At 36.0% G+C, this 25187-nt stretch overlaps 1 protein-coding gene across 1 annotated transcript; it reads right to left on the minus strand.

Annotated features, from left to right (window-relative positions):
• Nucleotides 1-24884, minus strand: LOC140155497 (LHFPL tetraspan subfamily member 2 protein-like). Its single transcript, XM_072178400.1, has 2 exons — nt 24175-24884; nt 1-957 (listed from the first exon to the last, which is right to left on the minus strand). Exons 1-2 carry the CDS (start codon nt 24629-24631, stop codon nt 701-703), a joined length of 714 nt encoding a protein of 237 aa, XP_072034501.1. The 5' UTR covers nt 24632-24884; the 3' UTR covers nt 1-700.
• Nucleotides 24885-25187: the final 303 nt, after the last annotated feature.

A 25187-nucleotide genomic window follows, 5' to 3' on the forward strand; every position in this document is an offset into this window, starting at 1 on the left:
AACCCTCTAAGACCCTGGTCAGACGTACATAATTGCATCATCTGACCATCGTTTTCTTTACCATGATTCGACTATAGTTGACTAGACAACGCATGGTCACAAGGCAGTGTACTGTAGTCGGATAATGATTACTAAGAGCTTGATTTCATTGAAAGCATTAAATAAATGTGAAAGATTTCAGACAGTCAGTATAGTATACAGCCAGATTCCCGAACTTGTACGATATTCTATAGTAGTGCTTTTACCCTGATGTGCCTAGTGCTATCAGTGATATCAAGCCCTTAAGGCAGCAGTTTTGTGCATCATTTAAAAGTGTGCATGTACTATATGTACACCAGTTCTTTCAGCAAATCCTCACAATTTTTAGCTGCATCTAATTGAATGTGCACTGTCATCACTGACTGCTCTAAAGTAAAAGCACTATAACACCTGTGGTGTACCTCTGAGGTACCATTTTGTACCCCGGTGGTACCCATGCTGTACCACTTATGTATCTTTGCTCTGCATTTCCCATGTTGAACCACCTTCATTATACTAATTGTCACCATTAAGGCATGACAGAGTGGGTACTAAGATTATAAAACATTTTGTCCCAATGTGAGTACAGTACCGGTACAAAAGCAGCACACATTCATTGGAAGTCAAACAGTCTTCAGTTGAGGAATCTAGCTGTGCGATAATATAAGAACATACATGTGTATTACACTATACATATGAGATGTTTGCCTTTGTCTATTTCATCCTGTATATCGTCAACAGACGTTGCAATTTCAGCTTGGACCGAAAGCACCGAGCATGCGAAAGTCAAGATGGTAGCAGCAATGGAGACATAGAAAGCCCAGCCCATGGAGCAGTCACCTGGTTGGAATGGTGCCGCTGTGTCACCACATAGTTCCTCTGCTCGACTGGAACCCCAACCTGCTGGATAGAACACCAGTGATATCAGGATCAGTAGACCTGCAAAATATAAGAATAAGAATATCAATTAGCCTAGTAAGTAAAACAGAGTAAAAAGCAGTTCTGGTGTACCAACCCAGATTTTGCATTTTGGGGATTTCGTTTTAACCATATGAAACTAAAAACTACTGTGTTTTGGGCTGAAGTGGATTGATTTGACAGAATGTTTTTGAAAATATTCAGAAAATGATGAAGAAGTAAACATCTTGTGATATGCTATCTTCAGTAGATAGCAAAATGTCTGCTGCTAAAATGTACAAATTTGTCAAGCTTTCGGTGATTTTTTGGGCCATTTAGCCTCTTCAGGAAAAAATATAAAATAAATAAATCCTGACCGTCCGACACCATCCTTACTTGGCAAGTCAGTCTCTGTCACTCTGTCTCATTACAGGGACAAAAAACTGCAAATTAGATGCTAAAATAGATCAAAAAATAGTTGAAAATTTGGTCTGAACGGATCTGAAGTTGCCACCTGCTCCCATGGTATGAACATCAGTATGCCATGAGCAGATCTAGGTTTTTATGAGACTAGCGGTCACCCGTCTTTCGCGGTTTGTAAATAAAATAATGCAATTTGCAAATGCATCACCACCTTCTGAGTTTTTATTGCGAACAATTTTATCAACTCCCTAATTTATTAACAATTGAACAGCAGATCTAGCTTTTTATGAGATTTGGGCTACAGAAGAGAATAATAATTTAAATTTGACAAAAATATCTTTTTGACCCTATACATTTATACGCTACAAGCTAAAATGCGTATCCTACCAACTGCATCAAATACTGTACCATACACGTCAATGACCAATAATGTGCTTGGAGCAATTTTGCCAACAAATCCAAATTGATTTGAAGTAACATCTATCACAATATATGACACACACCATGCTTGTCAAATGCAATGGTACTGTACAAGTTGACCATTAAAATTGCAGGTGTATAACATGGTGGAAGGATTAGTAACCAAACTGGTTGTATCAAAATTAGCTCCTGTATGTCAATTTTGCAGCTTCAGCACCCACATGTAATGCAAAAGTGATAAAACTGACTTAAGGCAGCCATAGACAATTGACCAGTTCACAAATCATATGCCTCAAGGCTAGGACACTAATAAATTTCAACATAGCTTTCGATTTCACTGGTATAAAGTAACAAAATTTTATAATCTATACAAAAATGAAAGATGAATCTCAAGAACCACTGAACCAATACTAGGGATGTTTGTACTCTTTAAAATGCATTTTCACACAAACTGCTTTTCAAATAAATTAATTAAAGGAACTAAATTTTTGAAAAAAATTCTATTTTTGAAAACAAAATTCCTTCTTGACCCATCTTTCGCACTCAATGTCCGAGGGACAAATATTAACCACAATGTAAGAATTGATTCTGATGGTGTAATTTCCCTGAAGCCTTTTTAATTTCCATCTTTTCTGCATAGCACTCATGTCTGTCCATCTGAAATAATTCACCTGTCATTGTTAGCGCTCGGAGATAGTCAGAGTGACCGATGACCCACTATTCTATCAAAATTGATGTCTTCCCATTTATTGACCACAGCATTCTGAAATTAACTAGACCCTTTGGTGTTTTTTTGATCGATGAATGAAAATGAAATTGCACAAGCTGAGAGAACCAATGAAAGTGTCACACAATTCTAAACCTTTCTGACATAACCAATCTTCGCTTTTTAAAACTGGGTCAAATACTGCAGCCATCAAATTTTCTCAAAATTTTGTTGATGATCTGATTATATGCTATCTTCAGAAGATAACACATTTTAATTCACACTTCATTTTCTTATCACATCAATTTCACCTCCATACCTGACTTATGATTTCCCTGCATTATTGCTGACATCAAATTATCTAATATAATGTTGTTGATGGTCTCATCTCAATATGCACTATTTTCAGAAGATAGCACATTTTTAATCATGACTCCCACAGGACTATTCCATTTATTACATCAATTTCATCCAATGCAATCTCTACACCTAACTTATAATTTCTCTGGGTTGTTAAAATTAATTTAGATAATTTGCCCTTTTCAAATTACCAGAAATCCTAACACTTAAAAGTGTCACACACTTCTGGACCATTTTGACATAGTATCCCAATTGGGCTACTTTGAACATTTACTGCTACTTTTGACTAATTCCTGTCCTATAGAAACCAATGATACAGAGAAAATTGGGCTACTTTATTATGCATTGGCTGCAGTGGCTTTCAGTAGCTCCTTCAGATTCATAATCTTCAGAAGATATGAAAGTAATAAAACTCAAAAGTTCAACAATTTTATGGGTCCTGTTATTTCAGAGCCATTTGTTTTAGTTTCTAAATGTGCATGTTGTTGTTTTGTTGTTTTTTCCTTCAATCACAGACCTGGGTCATGCAAGATAAACAATACCAATAAACAACATAGCAGCCCACACACTCTAGACATGTGACATTTGTAGTATTAATTATTTGCATAACATGTAACACCTAATATACTTTCATGCTTCACTTTGTATGTGCACTTGACCGATCAATAATAAATTTCATCAACCAACAAACAAATAAACAAACTTTTCTGTATGTTTATTGATTGAGTGAATCAAAATACACTTCCTGATTCACAACAATATTCAATTGAACTTGATCTCTTTCTGATAATTCTTCTATCAGTATAATACTTCGTAACCAATATAATTTAAACACATACAATTCACTATCTTCAGTAGATAGCAATGTGTTTAATCACAACAAATTTCTCAGAACATTATACAAATGATAATAATAGGCCAATTTCCTGTAGGCTCTATTCCTTATCCACATTTCCTGCCTTAGTTTTTAAATATTTCATTATATAACTGATCATAATAAATACAAAGGACACAGCTATGCCTAAGGTTCAACTGCACTAAAGTCTTGTTGACAATTAATTACAACCTGTTTACCAACAATGACAAAGGAATTTTATGACCCAAAACGATATATGCTTTGTGTGATATCAAGTGGAAATGACTAAACCCTGGGATTATTATGAATAAAATGACAGCTCTATGCAGTGTTACCATGGTTACCAAGCCTGCAATTTAGTAGCCCAATTGGGAGACTTTAAAGATTTTCACCACAATTTCCTGTATTGGTTGAAGAATACAATTGTTCAACTTTTAGATATTGGCCACTGGGATTTTTAGTAGTTTCATGGATGTCCCATAACAAAACGCTTTAGAGAAAACTGGGAGGCTTTTTGCTGATCTGAACCTGCGATTTGGGCTAAATTTTATGGCAATGCTGGTTCTACTGTATTTATGGAAGAAAAGTAATGTATAGACCTACCTATTGCACGGGTTATGTCATATGACAATTTACAGTGTAAAGCAGTATGCAGACTCCGAGTATTATACATATAATATTTGATGTAACATATCTACATTATTTAATCTAGTCCCATTCTATTTCAGTAATGTTTAAGTTCTTGAATGTTTGATGACGAAAAATCGATAATATGTTACATATAATATCTAGCAGAAATATATTATCGATTTTACGTCATCAAACATTTGTTAGAACTTAAACATTACTGGAAATAGAATGGCAATAGATTAAATAAAGTAGATATGTTACATCAAATATTTTATGTATAATAAAAAGTCTGCATACTGCTTTATGCTAAGCATCAGTGCATAAATTTAGTCCTAAAGAAAATGTAGGTCATCATAAAATTAAACCAATGGATCAGAAACTACATGTATAGCATTTACAGTTATTACCTAATTATTTCTTCATTCATACAAGTATATTATTTTATGCCTTAAAAATATGAAAAGATTAATCATTTTGGAATATTTGGGCACTCTCCCACGCTACTGCTTTCAATTTTAGGTGTCTTTACTATGCATATGACTCAGCAATACACCTTCTAGTTCTATAGCCTTATTGAGAAAAGATAATATGCATACAAAAATGTATTTTGTTACTGAGAACACTTTGGATATTGCAGCTTGGAATCAGTAAATCATGTCAAAATGCTGGTTCCTTTCATAATGAAATGCTATATTTAAGATATCAATTAAGGAAAATTCAATTAATAATCACATGCAAGAGTATTTTGTAATTGGTACATGTACAAACTTTGATTTTGCTATTTATGCTATACTTTCAGAAAACACAGCACCTTACTTCCTATAGGTGACCCCGGAGTGACGTCACAAGCCGTTGACCTCCGTTGACAACAAATCCGATTCAGAAGTCAAATTTGTAGTTTTCTGTGGTTTGTCCCTTTTCAAATCGGCCAATATACTACCATTTCTATAACTTCTCGACATGGGGCCTCCAGCCAACAACAAAAATAAAGACTCTCTTCTACATGTTCATTTGTTCAGCTTCACATAAAATGCAATTTTCGCCAAGTATTTAACCTTGATTTTACCAAAATCGGCCGAGAAATTTGCTTGATTCAAGGTCAAAACAGAACGTAAACAACCGAATGAGCTCTGCTACAAGTCTTCAAGTAGTCGCTCAGCTGCACGATCTATTGTGGGTTGAAAAGCGTAAGTGTAGCCGACTGTAGCGTCATGTAAAATAAGTACCCGGATGACCGGGGTGACCTATAGATTAGAAATTTGATTTCGCTATCAAAAACTCATGCTTTCAGAAACCACAGCTTTGAATCATACATCAACCAAATTTTCTTCACTGCCTTCAAACTAAATCATGTCAAAATGTTCCCTTCATAATGAAATACTGTTAGAAATCAATGAAAATGACATTAACAATTAGATGAAAATTTTCTATGTGATACATTAATAACCTATGATGAAAAACCAAAACCGACAGATGGGACAATGAAAATTGAAAACTTCAATAAGCAACCCTCAAGTAAGGATGATATCATATGTACAGAATGTCTATATCAGCATCAACATAGATCCATCATGTTCTAAACCTTCAGCGTTTTATGCGATGCCGGGTTTAATAATCTCGCTTGGTAGTATTTTTGTAGAGGAAGGTCGGATGCAGGGCAAGCTTAGACCCCTAGGTATGATCAACAGTATAATCCAGGTTAACATAGTTAACAAAACTGTCATTTGGTAGCCCAGTTGGGTGGTTTTTGAAGATTTGCACCACAATATTGACTGTTTCCTATCCTATAGAAACCAGTTGGGCTACTTTTCAACTTTGCTTACCATGATCTTGGGTGGTTTCCTGTTCCACTGGGCAACTTTTCATAGATCTGACCAGGGGGGGCACTCAACTTAAATTTTGGTAGGGGCGTGCAGCACAGAGCGCCGACCTTTGGGAACTATAAGAACCGATTTTTGGGCAAAATAGGGGCTTGATGAACTGAAATTTCAACATTTTTGTCAGGCTCTGTGAACTAAAATTGGGTCAAAATATAGGCTTTGGATCTAAGAAATTCAATTCTTTTCCAAATTTGGACCAAAGAGCTATAATTTCCAGAGTTTAAGGCTCAATGAACTGGAGCATGAAGCAAAAAGGGACCCTTAACCGCAGCACATACTCGTACCACCCCCGGGTACCACCTTTACATGTCAGTGACCTCCCCAGGATTTGACCTGTCCAATTTGGGCTGAAAATGTTAAACAACCCTGATTATCATCTCTTCGCTGAAGCAGACACTACCTGAAACTACTGACGAGGCCCGAAATAGGATGTATTTCAATGCAGTTGAGATAAGAGAAGCTAAGAGAGATACCTGTAGGTATCTATGACATTATTCCATGTTATTTTAGAGGAGCTTAGCAATGGAAGCTAATGGAGGGTTGATAAACATTTACCATAGGGCTGTGTGGGGTTAACATGTTTTGAAGCGTACTCTTTTATACTATAGCTAGGGTAGATTGTGTTAACCCTCTCAGCATAGTTGTTGATTACAGACGCCAAGTTCCAAATTTTCTTTAAAAATTCAAAAATTTTAGAATTGAATATTGCCATGACCATATTTGGAATCAGCTTTAAAAATGCATTAAAATGAGTACAAACAAGCCCAGTATTGGTGCTATGGTTCTTGAGATAGTTCTTGATATCATTGACTTGAGACCTTTTATGTTAAAACCTATGACCAGCGTGCAAAGCATTAATCACTCTAAAAGATATCCATAACTTGACTTTTCTAAAGATCAATGAATAATGTTGGCTTGAAGATACGATAAATTTTGCAGAATTGGAAATTTATGTTCATGTGCAGTTCTCTGCACTCTAATTTTATTATTTAGAAGGAAGACTATTTTACATGCAAGACTTTGCAACATTCAATAGAATAGTAGAATCCATACAGTGGCGTAGCCGGGATTTTGGAACCGGAAGGGCACAACTTGTAAATGTACCGACGGAAATATTTTTTAGAGTTCTTTAAACTCGTGACCAGAGCAGAAGCCAGAGGGTGTGATACACCCTATGCCAATCCGGGAAAAAAAGATCCCCTTTGTTCTGTAAAAACATTGAAAATCATCTCTTTTTTGAAGAAAAACTTCACAAACACATCCCAATATTTTTAATTATTAACTCATTATGCTACTCCAGTATCGGCGATTAATTATGATAATCATGAGACGCATTTATTTGCCAATGGGAAAAAGCTATGTATAAATACATTATCAAAGTAGGCTAATCAAATCATACATTATGACTACACAGACAGCTGAAGAGGCTGCATGTATGTGTAGTTTGTCTGGATAAACCTTAGAGCTTTTGTATACCGAATTACCGATGTACTTGAAATTTCACAAACATTTTCAAAAATCAAAATTTTTTAAATATTTTAATATATTTGTGGTAATTTGCCCAAAGTATTTGGTTTGCCTGCATAATAATTTAGATAAATGCTATTTTACATATATACGCCTCTGTAAGAATAGATATATAAGTTCTGTCGTTTTTAATACAGCACAAATGCAATATACAAAGGAAAAACATGGCAAAAATATATCCGACTCTCTTGCTTGCACATTTTCATTCACAGAAATGACACAAACTAAACACAGTTTCAACATGACATGACCTACAAAGCAAATTCAACAACAGGTGTTTAAAAAGCCTCAAACTCTTTTTGAATATAATACTGAAAACATTATTATTCAATTGCATAGAATTCAGTGGTATTATTTACACTGGGAAAGCTTGGATTAAATAATCGCAAAGCTATGCATTACTGTACATGTGTTACAGAAAACCATACCTTTTTAAGAATGTGCATGATCATGATGATGTAGCCAGAGCTGAAAATACAGAAATCTTTATAATCTTGGTTCCTTTCGGGGGAAGGGGGTACACATTGGTTTGAGTAGGGAGATGCCACTGAAAATCTGAAAGTGGGCCCATTCATATATCAATATTACAAGAAATTTGGATCTATCGCTATACAAAAAGTCAAAGTTGTCTGCCAAATCTTGCATCAATTGCCAAATTTTGTACAACTTTTCCCACATTTTTGGCAAATATTGGCTACAGTGAGGCAAAATGTGGCTATTTTCAAAACAAATTTGACAAACATTTGGAAACAAAAGACCCAGCCATTTAATGTATACCAAAATTAGCCTGAAAAGGAGCCATTTGATCAGTTTTGATATACCAAATGGCCGAAAACCCGACCTGTGTTTGCACAATGGTTATCTGTACTAAGGAGTTCTTTTTTCGTCATTTTTTGGCGGCAAGGTACACAAACAAGTCAGATATGCATGAGACCAACATACTGCTTGCAACATAATATGTCTTGCCTGTTATAAATCAAATAGATCATTAAGGTGACATCAGTTTTAGAAGAAAAAAAAAAGGATAAAAGAAAAAATGTCTCATATTTAATATCAAGTATCATGTTGCACTTTAATTGTGAAGATGAGTCACTTGTAAACATCCATGGACAAGGCCACGGGAGAAAGTAATGCCTACCCACAGTGCATTGCACCATATCATGCATGAAACTTTGCTATATAAATGGGTCATTCAACATTTTCACTGCTAAATACACAATTAGTATCCACAAGTGTGTCAGTAATTATTCTGTGTCATTTTTTAACATGGAGAACAATTCCTACAATCTTCGAAAAAAGACCTTGGCCCACTTTACGCATCTTTAATAAGATCAAACATGTAATGTTGATAAAAATGATCAATATTGGGTATTAGAAGAAAGCTTGGCCCTCAATTAACACTTTTCCCTTCCCCACCCACCATCATTCAATGTTGTGACACTTTGGAGAGACACTGAACACATTTGCAAGTCTCAACATTGAACGGGAGAGTGGGGGAATAAAGGCGCTTAAATGCGTCAAGACTTTTTTCGATGATTGTACTGTAGCTTCTCTTTTGATGTATAGAGGCCGTCAGCCTTTCGCCATCTTGTGGGTACAAATGATCTGTGTGTTCATGCGTCGGACACTACGCGCAGGGCGCAGCGTGCCACTCAGCTGTTATCGCGCCTCAACGCGGTGATTCTGCTGCTCACGCATGGAGATCGAACGACCATCACAGCGTGTACCCAAAAGATGGCAGCATATGACGTCACGCTGACAGCCTCTATACACTGATGTAGAGCACCATACAAAATAAATTTTGAAGGCTATTATTGCATAACAAAATGGTAATTCCCAATATGTGCACAGAACCAGTAGAGCATGGAAATAGGTTATCTGCATAATAAAGAGCATGTTATATCATTTTTTGATGCATTTGGTGCACACATATGAACAAATTGACAAATTTCACATGAAAATTATGAAATTGTCAACAATATTGGTGTAGGCCCTACATATATCTCAAAGCAGAGAGGTTGCAAAAATACATAAGCTCTGTACATGAGAAACTTCTGAACAACCCCTAAATAGGATGACAATTGTTTGTGGACATCAATCAATTATGCATATTTTAACCATTATTTGAAACCCCATAGTCAAATTTTGTCATATTTTTTCAAAATGTCATATAGAAACGCTATCCTATTGCATGATGGGAAGACAATAGACTCTCCTATTGGCTAAGGTTTGCCTGATATAGCCAATGTTCCCCTCAGGGTGAGTGATGTCTCAGCATCAATGATTGAATACCTCAAAGCTTCTTCACTTATTACACTGACAAGGGGGACTATCTCTAGCTCTGGGTCAAATAAAACAAACAGGCTCATCTCCAGACTGGAAGTGTAAGGTCAGACTTACACTAGCCATGGATGAGGACAAGACAAGATAAACATGGATGTTCACTGTGTGTGGTTTGTGATGGTAGTGTGAACAAAAAGGATAATCGGCAACTCCTATTCGGTGAGAGGGGGATTTAATACCTCTGTGAGACAGCTTGCCTCCCCACTTCCACACCCGTGTGGGATGCTGGCAATCCCGATTTTTGGATTTTTAGGCATTAATTATAATTGTTTTATTTTTATAACCATTTTATGACAATTTTCGTCAAATCTTAGGCCCCAACCCCCTTTTCTTTGTTACTGCTTCAACTCCGGACTAATTCAGACCACTGGACGAGCGGTAAAATCTTTCAGAATGGATATATTGAGGCTGCATACTTGTCAGAGCATCAGAAGGGCAACCTAAGTGTAGTCAATTTTGAACATTTCAGATCAAAAAAAGAGCTGGTGGCCCTCAATCAGATTCAGTGCCCCCTTCCCCTCCCCCACTCCAGCCTGTCATCATCATCCCATATATTCATGTATCAGAAACAGACCCTCCTCCCATATATATTCATGCTGATCATGCATCAGGAACCAGGTGGTGTATGACGTGCAGTCCCTAAATTCAGTAAATTTTCATCGTCAACCGTGTAATTGAATGGGATTATTTTGAAATTTTAAAACGCTTGAAATATCACAAACAAATAGGCCTATGTTGATAAATAATATAAATACAAGCTAAAACCGTTGGGGTTCGATAATGAACCCCACAAAACTAACCGAGTATATGGAAAATGCCATACGGCCGGGCGGTTTCACGAGTTGCCGGCTCGATCATGTCATCCGCCGCCTGTCAGGAACAGAGGTGTCTTCAAATATTCATTACCTGCTGTAAGTGCAGAAAGCCAGGCAAAAGCTCCAAATTCGACTGCATTGTCAAATTTGATGCTTTTTGGGGGCCACTTTCAGTTTTATCACTTGCAGAGTACGTTAGCACATGTATAATTCTTACAAAAATATGATTTTTGAGATTTTCTGATATATATTGAATCTTGGAAGAAGCTCTTGGATGTAGTGATAGGCCTACAATGGGGATATTGAAGCAATATCATGTAGCTGAAAAAAGTAATACCTTTAATTATTTACAGCGAGTCCACCTTAGTAACTCTGGCCCAGCCATATCTCCACTAGGATCTCAAACCCCAGAATCTCATATACTCTCATCTGTCAGGACAGAGTCCTTTTACCCCAATACGCTTGTACATTCACAAAACGACCTTTGAATTATGCATATAAAAACTCATATCCAACAACTTTTATGCTATGATTGATAAAATGGAGATCCCTGAACTCTGCCATTAGAAATGCGAACATTTTCCATGCGGAAGTCGACTGCAGACGACAAGTTGTCAATTTTTTTTTTATTGGTTCAGTGATTCTTAAGATAGCTCTTGAATATTTTGAGAAAATATCTCAAAACTTGGACTTTTTATGTTGAAGCCTATGCTAGCACACAGAGCATAAAAGCTCATAGCACATAGCGTTCCAGTCCTGAGACAAATAAGACATCCCTTTCTGTACTTTACTGCCCTCAAGCAAGAAAGATGAGCGTGCATATCGCTGTTGCACAGCATAAGTGCCCATCAGTACAAAGAAATGGGTATTTCGTTCAGTGCCCTGTTTTGACATTCAGTACTGCACCAGTCCCTGAATATCACTGCAAGCTATATTAAGGGCAAACTTGATACTAAATGAGTTGTACCAGTTTCCTTTTCATTCTATTTTGATCAAAATTTGTCTAGACAACATAACCACTACCAATTTTAAACTCCAAAGATTCAATAAAATATAAGTAAAATCTTTGTACTGATATTAAAGGGAACATCCCAGATTTTTTGTACAAAATATACTGCCAACTCAATAATGTAACTGAACAACAAGCATAGGCCTAAATAAGTAAATTTGAATGTATCAGATGCCAAAATCTGAATTTTTACTAATTTTAGGATATTTTGGTTTAGCAAATCACTGATTGCCCCTTTAAGCTTAAAACATAATAACATATTTTTCATAATACTGAAATTAAAATAATCAGAAACAATTTGTTAATCAGAATTTTCCATCCAAATTGTACAAGACATCAGTGATCACAAATCCACATTTTAATTTTGAAAAAGCTCATTCAAAGGGATTTAATAACATGATGTATGATAAAATATAACAAGGATTACTGTACTACACCTAATACTGACTATATTATTTATTTAGTCTAGTTTTTATGCCTGGATACTAGCTGACGATATGCTAATTCACTTCTACATGCATAGCTTTTGCACATAAATATCAAAATCTCCCCCAAAATATCATGTCTTAAAGACATTTATACTGCAGTTTTATATCAGAATATCTCTGGAACTTGTGGAAATGTGCCTCTACAAGCCACAGGGCCTAATTAATAACCCACAAAATTAGTCTCTTTATTGATAATGTTCTTTATTTGCCCAGGTTTATTTACCCCTGCTACCTAGTATTTCGCATACATCTCCCGATTTATCTCTCGCTGGCTCACATGCAGTGTTCATTCAACTCCACACTGATTCAACACATAGATGAACATTTCAATTTAGCACCGACATACAGGGTGTCTCTGAAAGCAATGTACTAATTGGTACATTTCAATTTTGAGTATTTTAATGCCCAAAGCAAACATAATTGTGTTATTCAGAATTTCCTTTATTACAAGTTGTCTGCCCAGTTCTAGTGGCTTTTTATTCAGTCCTTCATTCTGTCAATTCTTATAATATAAGACAGCTTTAAGTTCTTTTTTAAATATGCAATATAAATATATAAGGCATATTTTAAGGCATAAAAAGAACTTAAAGCTGTCTTATAATATAAGACAGCTTTAAGTTCTTTTTTTAAATATGCAATATAAATATATAAGGCATATTTTAAGGCATAAAGAACTTAAAGCTGTCTTATAATATAAGACAGCTTTAAGTTCTTTTTTAAATATGCAATATAAATATATAAGGCATATTTTTTAAATATGCCTTAATATGCAATAGCATATTAAGGCAATGAAAAAAACCTTCCGAGAGTCTGAGTTATGAAAGCTAAACAAATGACCCTAAAATATCACCAAAGCTTGAACAAATCTGATCATTTTTTGCAAACATATTTTGAAATAATTTTTAGCCAAAATCAATACATTTTGGTCCAAACAGCTGATTTTTACATGACTTCAGCACAATTTAAAAACAAAAAGATCTCACAAAATGTAATACAGGGCTTTTGTTTTTCTTGCATATATAAAGCCATTGTCAGTCATATTTGGTTTGGGCAAAAACAAATGTCAAGAGTTCTTTTTGGGACATCCTGTATACTCTCCTCCCGAACTAGGGGTATGTTCAGCACTTAACAACCTGGCTTTTTACTCATGTCAAAATAAACCCTGGGGATTTCATCACCAATACGATAGGATATATGAGAAGACGACCGTTTTCAATCTCAACTTTATTATGCATTTCATGGAACATAACACCCTAGTAACATGGGTATGTTGTAGGTATGACAACGATGCATACCCCAAAGGGGGGAGGTATATAATGTGAATTTATAGAAAAAGCAGGTAAACCATCACGGTTATTTCCAATTAACATCAAGTTACTATGTTAACATGGCTAATTTTCATGGCATCTTTTTTCAACAATTTGAAAACTCCCATTGTCATAGAGAGTGGCAAAAAGAGTGAATCCCAGGATTTATTCAACAAGTCAGACGATTCCCAAGTCAGATTTTGCTGAATATCTGCATGCTCTATTCTTTTATTTCACCTTGGAGTTTATTGTTTAATTTATGAATCACTATATCACCTATGTACAGACATTATTTTCATAATCACTTATGCTTTGTCTATTTTATGAAAAAAAATGCAAAATATGAATGTAATAATGGATCACCTTGTAAATTAGTTTTGATCTAGGTCACTGCATCTGAAAGTACTGGCTAATACCAAGCATTAGCTAATCATATCACAAAAGATCCACAATTTTTAATTACAATAATAATTTTCACCCAAATGATACCATCAGTCATAAAAGAAATACTGGGTATGTAAAGGGCACTATATCCAAGTGTAATTGTCAGAATGGCAAAAGAAACCAATTTGAAAAAATTGATCATACGCCAAAAAAAAAAAATTACGTTTGGTTGAACCTCAGCGACCAACCGAAAAAATTAGAAATTTTGGGTTGTTTGTTTTGTTTTTAATCACTTTTTTTTAGAAGAAATCTTAAATTTGGACAATATCAAGGACATCTTATTTGTTATTCACTCATTGTTTATATTAAATGAATATTTGATTCAAAACATTCAAAGTATTTCCAAGTTAAATTCAGATGCATGATTGTTACTGTAAAATGACCAAGCATTTGTCAATACTAGCCTTTTCAAAATGCAGGAAATGGAGGAAGAACCCATGAAAAAAAAAGGATCAAGCTACCGTCCCTCCAAATTTTTATTTTTGCCTAATGCAATGAAACATTGGCACATGAATAGTTTGCACGCATCATAAAGAAATATAAATTTATCTGAGCATTATATGTCACTCATAGACTACCCCCATAATAGGTTTGAGTGACTTAAATTGCCAAGGAAGTAATAAATTTGTAATATGATGCGCAATAAATGTTTCATTTTATTCATTAAATGATGGCATTAGTCATAATTTATATAATAAATGACAATAATCGCTGTATCTGTGTTTCCTAATAACCAATTCTAATAAAGGGTGTCATAAATTTGTAATAAAACGCTATACAAATTCCACACAAATGGTGCTATTAGTCATGAATTTGAGATACTCTAACAGTTTCCATTTTCATGTAATTAATTTTTTGTGCAGTAAAATTGAAAAAAAAATTCACAGTGTTTGATGTTACATAGACTTTTATAAAATTGTTGCATGTTTTAAATTTAGCATGTTTAATTTTGTGCAAGCTTTGCAAGAGTGCAGAAAGTGTGTGATACAATAATGTAGCGCAGAGGCGCAGACATTTCAACTTTTTCAGAACATAAATTTGTAACATGATGACTATTGTTAGTCATTATTTTAATGTCCTTGAAATTGAAACCACAAAATGACACTAAAATCACCTGATATTATCATACAAAACTTGATGTGCCAAGTACAGACCTTCCTTTGTTCTGTATCAGCCCGGTTTTCATGGTAATTTCAATATTTATTATGGTGCCCGATTTCTGTACTACCTGTGTACACCAACTGAACCGAATCCAACCTAAATAATCGCAGACTTGAAACCTTTTTGATGCGGTTGGCAGCAAATTATATTTTATTGCTCATGATGTATTGTTTTAGGTCTTCCCATGACCTCAGTTTCAGTCTATCAAAGCAATATGGTTCAATAATTTCAATTTGGAAGGAACTGGCAGATTCTGTTCTGAATAGATAAGCCTGAAACCTGTATGCCAGTTATACCTTTGATATAATTTGAGGTTGATCGCTGACAGAAAATGACTGCATTTGTATGGTTTTTAATATGGTTTCATTTGCAGGGGGCACAGTTTGCTAACCTCAATTTACTGATCATGTCAAATATGTCATCAAGTTGAGAATGAACCATGTCCTGACCAAAGTATTCTGTCCTGACAGATGAGCATATTTTTTCATGTGCAATTTTAATCCTCTCCATACTCTTCCAAATTTTCTTTAAAAATTCAACAAATTCAGAATTGTACATTTTCATGACCAATATTTGGAATCAGCATGAAAAATGCAATGAAATTATACAAACAAACCCAGTATTGATTCAGTGCTTCATGATAACTGTTGATATTTTGATCAAATATCTCAAAATTTGGATCTTTTTAACCAGTCGCCCAGTACGCAAAGCTTTGAGGAGATTTACTGCAAATACCAACTCGCAAATCAACCTGCAACTCCCCTTGGCAACTCGCAAATTTCATCTCCCAACTCGCAGATTTCAACTCGCAAAATACTTTTACCCCATTTAGGTCTAGGGCATTTTAGTATTTAAATACTGCCTCATTGTATTGTTCCCCAAGTACTAACCTCTGTCTGAAAGAAATGAAGATTTAAAAAAAATTCAAAGTAAGTTCTCTAAAAAAAAATAGGCGGTTTTGATGAATTTTGAATTTTGAAGTGTCATACTTAAATATTATCGGATTTGTTTGAAGAAAAAAAGAGTGCTTTGTATTGCATGATTTACAAAAGTTGCACAGTTATCAAAATTTTATGTTATTCAATGTGCATAGAGAGAGAATTGATCAAGGCTTGTTTTGTATAACTCAAACATATTGTAAAGTTATCAAGTTCTAAAAAAAAAGTGGAACAATGCAACTTTCTAAAAGCCACAGTAGGGGATATTAACATGTTACAACATTTGAACTTAATAAATGTGGCATTGACTGAACAGATTGTAAAGTTATCAAATTCGGCAAAAGTCGATCATCAGAAAGAGGAAACCCAATATATTATAGTATCGTGTCAAAAGAGATGTCAGACACGGACAAAACATCATCACTATAGCGCATCATCACCATGTGTGGAAATGATAATAAAACGTTGTCAAGTCAAGTTGGCATAACCTTTTTTTCTTTGGATGTCATTTCCACATGTCGGCTGCTCAGTGCCAGAAGTGGGTAAGTACAATAGCTGCCCTGTGAACATTTGGCAATTTACACACAGTATGCTTATATTGTACTCATCTACACATAACAGCTACACATGGCAGCTATTGTACTAATCCACTTCTAGCACTGAGCAGTCGATGAATGAAGAGTGATGGGATTTACATTTCAGTTGTTTGAAAAAATGACAAATCTTGGCACCAACATAATAAGAGATATCCGAAAATATTGTTATCTGTCAAATGTGACTTGAAGTTGTTTAGACTGGTTGGCATAAAATTTAATAGGGTATGTTAGAAAATATCTCATACAGAAGCATTCATTTTTATGCAAATAGTTAACTTGTTGAGATCATATTACCAAAGAAAAAGGTGTCATTCAATCAAGAAATTATAAATAATACAGAACATAATTTTTCATTAAGGATTTTGAAAATATATAGCTTATAATTATCACAATCTCGATCCATGCATTATATTTGCACAGTCACTTATTACAGCTGCATTCTATATGGATCTGGGAAGCTAATAAAACAATTCTTTGAAAATAAACCACAATATAATCAGTCAGAATTTTAATACATTGTGTCCTTATTAAAAATTAGCAAATGATACTTTGCTTGACCTATTTTGGTCAATGAGCACAGGAATTGGTGAACCATATGACATTGAACTCATTGCCTTGAATAATATTTGTCAGGTTACAGCAACAGAATATACTGGCCTACACAAGATTTTTTTTGGGGGGGGGGGTCCAATAGGGGTGATTTTGTGAAAAGTGGACCTTTTCCCAAAATCTGGACCTCTTTTGACCAAAAAAAAGCATAAAGAAACCTGAATTATTTTGCTTGCTACACTCGCAAATGGGAAAGAAAAATTTAAGGAAGGAAGGATGGAAGGACAAGAAAAGAAATGCAAAACAAGCAGGGTTGAAAAAATGAAAATTTCCCTGGAAGATGATCAAAATTTCCCTTCAAATTTTTATGTATTCCTTTGTTTAAAGACCTTAATTTCCCTCCAAACTTCCAAATTTCCTGGGAAGGAGCTTCCTACTTTCCACATTTTTTCCAGGCCTGAAAACAAGAAAGCAGAGAAGAATTACATTTGTATGGGTTTGCTCTGTCACTAATTAAAGCCTTATATACCTTTTATAAAGCCTTTTCGATCAAATTTCTTCACCAAATATTATGAAGTAACATTATATATTATATTATTAATAACAAGTGTCGTTAAAGTTTTCTCGTCAGTCTGAAGATAACTCACTTACTATCTAAACCGCTTAACTGTGGTGTTCTATGGGGGATTTAATTATTTTAATTACTTTAATTAAAACTTACTTTGTTAACCTAAAAACACAATGAATTTGGCTGATTCCAGTGTAAGTTGGGACATTTAGAAACATACAAATATGCCATAAAATCAGGTTTGGAAAAAAAATGGACCCAACCCATTTTAAAAGATCCGTACATTGATATCAAAGTTGAAGTACATGTGTATAATTATGATTGACTAAATAATATTGCACATCAGGTACATCCAGAAGGTGATGGCAAGGTCATGATCTGGTTATGCATGGATGATTTGAAAATAACCTGCCTAATGATTGGTATAATCACTCTAATGATTTGTACAGCCTCATAATTATTACCTATAGTATTCACATTTCCTTCCGGCCAATAAATGCCTAAAAAGCAATAAAAACCAAATCAGCGGAAATTAAGTATCTATACAAATTAAAGTCAAAAACCTCAGTGAGCACTGTTCTATGAAGAAGTTAAAATCATACCGTAAAATGGGGTAACTTCGGTCAGCGGGGTAACTTTGGTCGGTCAAATATATTTTTTCAAATGGTCATATTTTCTTACAGCGATATTGTTTTTAGTCATATTTGGTGTCAGTTTGTTAAGAAATATATTTGAAAGAAATAATAGTCGCTCATGTCCAATTTCCTCGAAAATAGGTGATGGGATGGTGCGGCCACATCAACCCCCATTTTTTATTCTTTTTCACCCAATGACCCCCTTTCTTGTTTTCCTGTCACCAAAAGTTTTGGGAAAATTCTGATAATCTCTCACTGAATGACCCCATTTTTTCGTTATTTTTCTTCAAATTTGTGAAAAATGTCAAATTTTTTCAAATTTTGATGAATTTTTGACAATTTTGTATCAACTTTTATGTCATGACCCAAAATTTCCCCAGTCTCACTGAATGACACCCTTTTTTGGTCAGATTTTCCACAGTCTCATGGAAAGACCCATTTTTTTTTTTTTCTCACTGACAGACCCCCTTATTCGGTGTTTCGGCTCTCACCGAAAGACCTCTGGTTTCGAACAGCTGTCCGCACATCCCCATCACTTTCAAAGTCGAGTGCCCCCTCCGAGCCATAGACCTAGGATTTGAAATCAAATGGGGGAAGAGGCTGATGTTGGCTGTCACTCGGGGACTGTTAGTGTTATGTACCACAACCGATCCTCTTTAAATATTTCAAATTCAAAAGTTGCGTTATAATATTTATTCATGTAAGCAAACACGCTCCTTTAAATCACAGGATTAGGTAAATGTGCGGCAGTGACGGTAACCTTTGGAAGCTCGCATGCATGATTAATCCGCTCAATGTCTGACTTTACCTCCATAAATGTCAAATTACACTATAAATGTAGGTGTCATATGCACAACAACAATCAAACAAACGTCGGTATGCAAATCCTAAATATTATTGCATTGTTGAATATACACAATTTAGTGTGAAATGCTAATGCTATGATTTTGAAAACTGTTAGTTATATTATTATTATACACAACAAATATGGCCAGTTGAAACGGTTTATGCACAATAAATATGGCAGGTTGAAATGGTTAATTTAATTTGTGAAAATTGAAAGGATTTACCAAAGTACATTGGAGGCAAAGGTAGATGGAGAGTGGTAAACATTTCCCAAGCAAATAACACCATTGGAATAAGTGAAAAAAATTAAATCAATGTAATTTTTCCCCATTTCAAACTCTTGCTCATTACAATTGCCACAATAAATATTATTGAAAATTTCACATTGTACTTCTGCCATAAGCTTAGGTGCCCTTTGATGGTAAGTTTCACCCCACTGCGGAAAATGCCTGTTGTCAAACCGCATCAAACACCTCTGGAGGTGTTTGACAGTTGCTGGGGTGTCCACACCGCATCACTCAGAACCAGAACCGGTCTGTTTCCACTGAGCATACAACCGGTAACGCTCTAAACTCATCAACCTTTCCCCAGTAGAAACATGCAGAATGTTACAGGTATCAATTTCAAGTTAGTCTTAAAGTGTTCACTGATTCCTTTTTTGACCCGTTAAAACTGTAACAAGCAAAACCTAGGTGCTAAGACCGGACTACGTTTATTATGACAGACAACACAACCTGCTTCCTGGGAGGAAAAGCATATTCTATTATAAACTTTATAATAGAAGTTTATAAAGTTCACAAGGCACATGTTCAAGGAACAGCTACTGCGATATATATGACTAAGATCATGTTTTGGATTGATGCATCATACACAAATATGTTAGTGGGACATTATTAATTATACCTACTAATGATGACTAGCAAGACCTTTGAACATATGAAAGCAAACTAAAAGCCACATACACTGCCAGCCAAAAGTAAAAATTTGTCTCTTATAAAATTAGATGCATTGTGTGAGGATCATTTATAGGCATAGGCCTATTAACTGTTTTTCATGGATCTATGATTAAATTCACATGAATTCAGTAAAAATCTCCTAATGATAATCTACTTTTATCATAAGTATGGTCAGATATGGATTGCAATCTTCCATTCCCCATGATTAATCCCTATCCCTCATTCAACATGCACTAGGATCCACAACATGCTCGTCTACCAGGGCACAATTCTTTAACCCAAATACATCTCTACATTCATTGAATGACCTTTGAAAATTTGGGTACAAAAACTCATTCTCTGCAACTTGAGGTCAAATTTTTCACTATGATTGTTTAATTGAGGTTATTGAACTACGCCGTTGGGATGAGGCCATTGTGGTCCATAGTGATGGTATCCAGGCAAACCATCCCTCTGCTGCCCCTTCCCCATCATCTTCTCAAGATCCATTCTTCCAATCAAGGCAGGAGGATTTGGGCACCTCTTTTGGACAAACCTGCATCCCCAGCTGAGTCCTTTGCCCCTGTCAGCAGAAAGTTTCCTTGCACTTTTTAATATCCACAGAAAGCTACAGAAAGTACATGAGATTTCTGTACAATCCTTAAATACTGTAGGTAAGTGACTGATGTATGTGACATATGTTTCATTATGAAATGGCCTTAAAAGTTCCTTTGCAAGCTTTTAGAAAGATTATGAAATATCTTTTTGGAATGCACAGAAGGCAGCAAGCTTATTGAAAAAGTCATTGGATTGCAAGGACCTGTTTGAATTAAAAATTGACTCTCAGGGTGGGGCAAAATTTGATGAAAATGCTTACAAAGTACAAAAAGGCCTAAAAATTGTAATTATAATTTGATTTACTTCAAGTTCAGTAGTGATGTATACTGTGCATATTTTGCTTGCTGCAGTATCAAATCGCGCCCATAAAGTTAAACATGCAAAATGTACATGCATGTATAAAATATACGGGTGGTTTATCGGCACACTTGCGGCGCAACCACAAAAAAGCATTGACGTCACTACCGAACTTGAAGCGAACCAATGTTTAGCAGGGCAGCCAGAATCCCATAATGGGAGGGGGGACAAGGACTACAACTACTGTACTGAAGATTCAGCAACTCAGGGCAAGTAGTTATTGATTTATTGATCAAATATTGGTTTTCCTCATTTTGACTGTAACTCCACAACTGTTGTCTGTGCTGAAATAAAATTTCCAGTGCAGTAGTTGTAGTCCTTGCCCCTATAATATACATTTCTTACTTGTCCCCAATGCGCTATATTTTTTGAGAAAAATGCAAAAATAGGCACAAAATTGGGCAAGGGTGTAGTACCCCCTTAACGCCTAGCTATTACTAAAACCGGCGACAGTCACTTGTCACATGATCACTTTCCTTTGGCGAACGAAGCGAGCATACACATTGCAAAATTAGCTGCGTCGAACGAAGTATTCCTTCGTCGAAACACCCTTTTAAACTTCGTTGAACGAAGCAATTTGAATCTTTGTCGAAGGAAGGAAAGTGCGTACACATTAGGAAAAAACGATTTTTAATCTTCGTTCAAGGTTTGTTGAAAGAAGAAAATTTTTTAATGTGAACAGGGTCATAGTCTTCAATATCATGTGCTGACTATAGCCGTGTTCAGACGGTCATAGGATCCTCGAGGATCGGCGTGCTCGAGGATTGCGATCCCGAGTCAATCCCCGAGTGCGTGTCTACACGACTCCGTCATGGCCTGTAATCCTCGAGTTTCACAATGCCTGATGATGTCAGTTCGAGAATTACAACCGCAAGCTGAATGTGATCTCTGCAGTACTTTATCGCGCGAAATTGAACTCGCAGAACGAGGCCTAAAAATCCATACCACCAAATCAAAAGGCACCAATTAATACCGCGATTGCAGCTGATTGTGATGTCACGATCTGCAAAGAACATTTTGCTCTTGTTTGTAGGCCTACTTAAATTCATGATGGGAAAGTGGTGATGATGTTCTAGATTTGGCATCGATACCGTTGAGTTTTCGACATGTGATTGGGAGAAGAGAGTTGTTGAGAAAGAAGAGGCAGAATGAGCGACAATTGCAATATTTAGGCCCCCCCCCCAAAGTACCATATAGTTCTAGAGCAAGGAACTCCACCACCATGCATAGCTCAAGCTCTGTGCTCGAGAATCGCAAAATGTAGCTCGAGCACCACTCGGGGAAACTTGTGAAATCCCCTAAATTTCTAGGGGATAAATGTGGGGAAAAACTTGAGGACTGGAATCCTCGAAAGCGTTCAGACGGCAGATTTCCCCGAGTCCGTGCTCGAGCAATGCGGTGCTCGAGCAAATAGCCCTCCGTGTGGACAGGACTAATGTCTTCAACAGTGTAGGGGTGGGTAATTCATAGATTCCAGGAAGGCAAAGTAATGATGACCATTTAAAGCTTTTGTGAGGTAGATGTACTATTGTGGAACCTATGATTAAATGTGAGACTTACAATATTTGTTTTCTAGTGTCATGATATATTGGCATGGTAATGCTAACAGAATTACTTCCGATTTATACAAAAGGATATTATAATGCAGGAGGGTCCGATTTGGTTTCCCTAGCACTTGGTCTGCTGACTTTGTTTCCGAACCGGTCACTATTTACACCAGGGCATGGGGGTTTAAAAAAACGTTTGTAGAGACATTTTGCGCCCACTCCTTTGCTTCCCTTCAAAAATTCTGCATCACCCTTATGTTATGAAATTTCTCCATTTCAAATTTTACATTCCCCTCTTTCCTGGCAAAAATTTTGTGATCCCCCGCTTGCTCGCAAAAAAAATTGCATCCTCCTAAAATGTCCACTCCCCCAGCATAAATAGTGACCGCTCCCTTAGTTGTAGTTTGGTTTATGAATATACAATGGTCATAAAAGGAGTATGTAGGTCTATCCCTTAGAAGTTCAAACTGTGTTTGCTGTTTCTATTAAAACTGTATGGCTAGCATCTCATTGGCTGGTTAAGGGTGCTCACCGAGATTTTCTGCATATATTTTGTGACTCCCTCCACTTGTAAACTGATCAATTTGCATAAGTAGGTCAATAGATCTTGCATTTCTGTGTTGTTGTTTTAGGGAATTGGGGGTCCGTTTGAGGGAAAAATATCCCAAATAACACTTGTCTTTTATCATGTTTCCACTTTTGCCACTGAGTTTTGGTCCCCAAGGAGCTAAAATCTGAATTTTGATCAATATTGTAAATTTAATAAAAATTTCAGTGCAGTGATTTGCCATGAATTCCAGAAAATCTTAAAGGAAGTGTCCGGCAATCACAACATTATGTTAGAAAAATAATTATCAAGCACGAATCACGTGGTTTTATTTAAAACAAACTCATATTAACCATAAAAACAAATAAAACAGCAATCTCTCAACACGCGATATTCAAAATTCCCACGCCGAAATTTTCTAGAGCAATGACGTCATGGTTATTTGTGCTCATTTGTCGTCAGGCTTCACTGAATTATTATGACGTCATTGCTCTAGAAAATTTCGGCACGGGGCATTGCAACATCATAGGACTTCTTCTGATGAAGCTGTGTGTCACACATACAGGTCAAAGGTCATATGGGGTCGATGGGATATGCTTAGCTCGGTCCACAAGTTTGCGGTGCAATAATCGGTCTTGTTTTTTTATTCTTTAGCAAATTTGATAGGTGCAGCCATTCCACCTGCACCGCACCCCCATTTACCCCAACCCCCACATAGAAGCCTGGATACATACAACATCTCGATTTTACCTACCTGCAACTGCCTGTATAAATCCTGAGAGCGTAAAGATGCTCTTTTTGCATACACTCCTAACACATAGACTAAGTATTGATCCCAGACCAATAACACATAAGATGAACAATCCGAAACAATAGAATACCAGCATTGTCTTCCATAGTCCGCTCGGTAAATCACCGAAGCTACCGTAATACGAACACGTCACATAGTTATATTCCGATCGTGCCGTGTATATCTGTTTGCATCTCGTTAGTATTCCCATAGTCGGTACAAAAGTTTCTGTATTCCTATATTGAACTGTTGTAGTACTGTTCTGTCGGTTATTGGAAGACGGGGTGACGCCATTGAGAACGACATCTTCCTTGCCGAGAAGCCACTGCGGTGATAGCAATGCTGCCACGTGCATCAGGACTATGATGACGCTTAGTAGAGTCCATAGCATGGAACGACATGTGACGATTACGTAACACATGATGGCGCTGTAGATATCCCAAACAGACTAAAAGTCCGCAAACTGTTATGTTTTTTAAATTTTGCTGACCATCATTTGAACTAAATATGAAAATGTACTCATATGAGTTAAAAGACCACCAGTATTGATACGGTTGTTCTTTACAATTTTGTGAAATTTATATCCACATTGAAAAGCTTCTAGAAGTGTTAATGAAAGACAAGGTACTTAACACACAGATGGAGTTATTCCGGATAGTAAATGTAGATATTCCTTTATCCCCGCCTTTATCAGCCCAGGTTTGTTGACATCCTTGTCATGAAACAGAAGACACATTACTACATGTATCAAAAGCCTGAATCACATTGTACCATTAAATTCCCATCAATCACTCTGGTTACATCTGGAATATAAATACACCGCCTTGATAGAGTCCGGTAGTTACTGTTACGCCTTGTTGAAAACCACAAATAAGAGTTGCTGATGAGCTATGACATTCAACGCCTCGGTGAACTGTCTTGAGTGACTGTCTTTCCAATCAGAGTGATGCACGGTTAATTACCTGGTAAAATAAGAA

Source organism: Amphiura filiformis, chromosome 1 (genome assembly GCF_039555335.1).
Source record: "Amphiura filiformis chromosome 1, Afil_fr2py, whole genome shotgun sequence".
In the NCBI taxonomy this organism is placed as follows: domain Eukaryota; kingdom Metazoa; phylum Echinodermata; class Ophiuroidea; order Amphilepidida; family Amphiuridae; genus Amphiura; species Amphiura filiformis.

Excerpts from the sequence above, each read along its gene's own strand:
- LOC140155497 (XM_072178400.1), bottom strand. The coding sequence starts at position 24,631 with ATGTGTTACGTAATCGTCACATGTCGTTCCATGCTATGGACTCTACTA. Across the intron at positions 958-24,174 it reads ATTTATACAGGCAGTTGCAG|GTCTACTGATCCTGATATCA; the intron begins GTAGGTAAAATC and ends TATATTTTGCAG.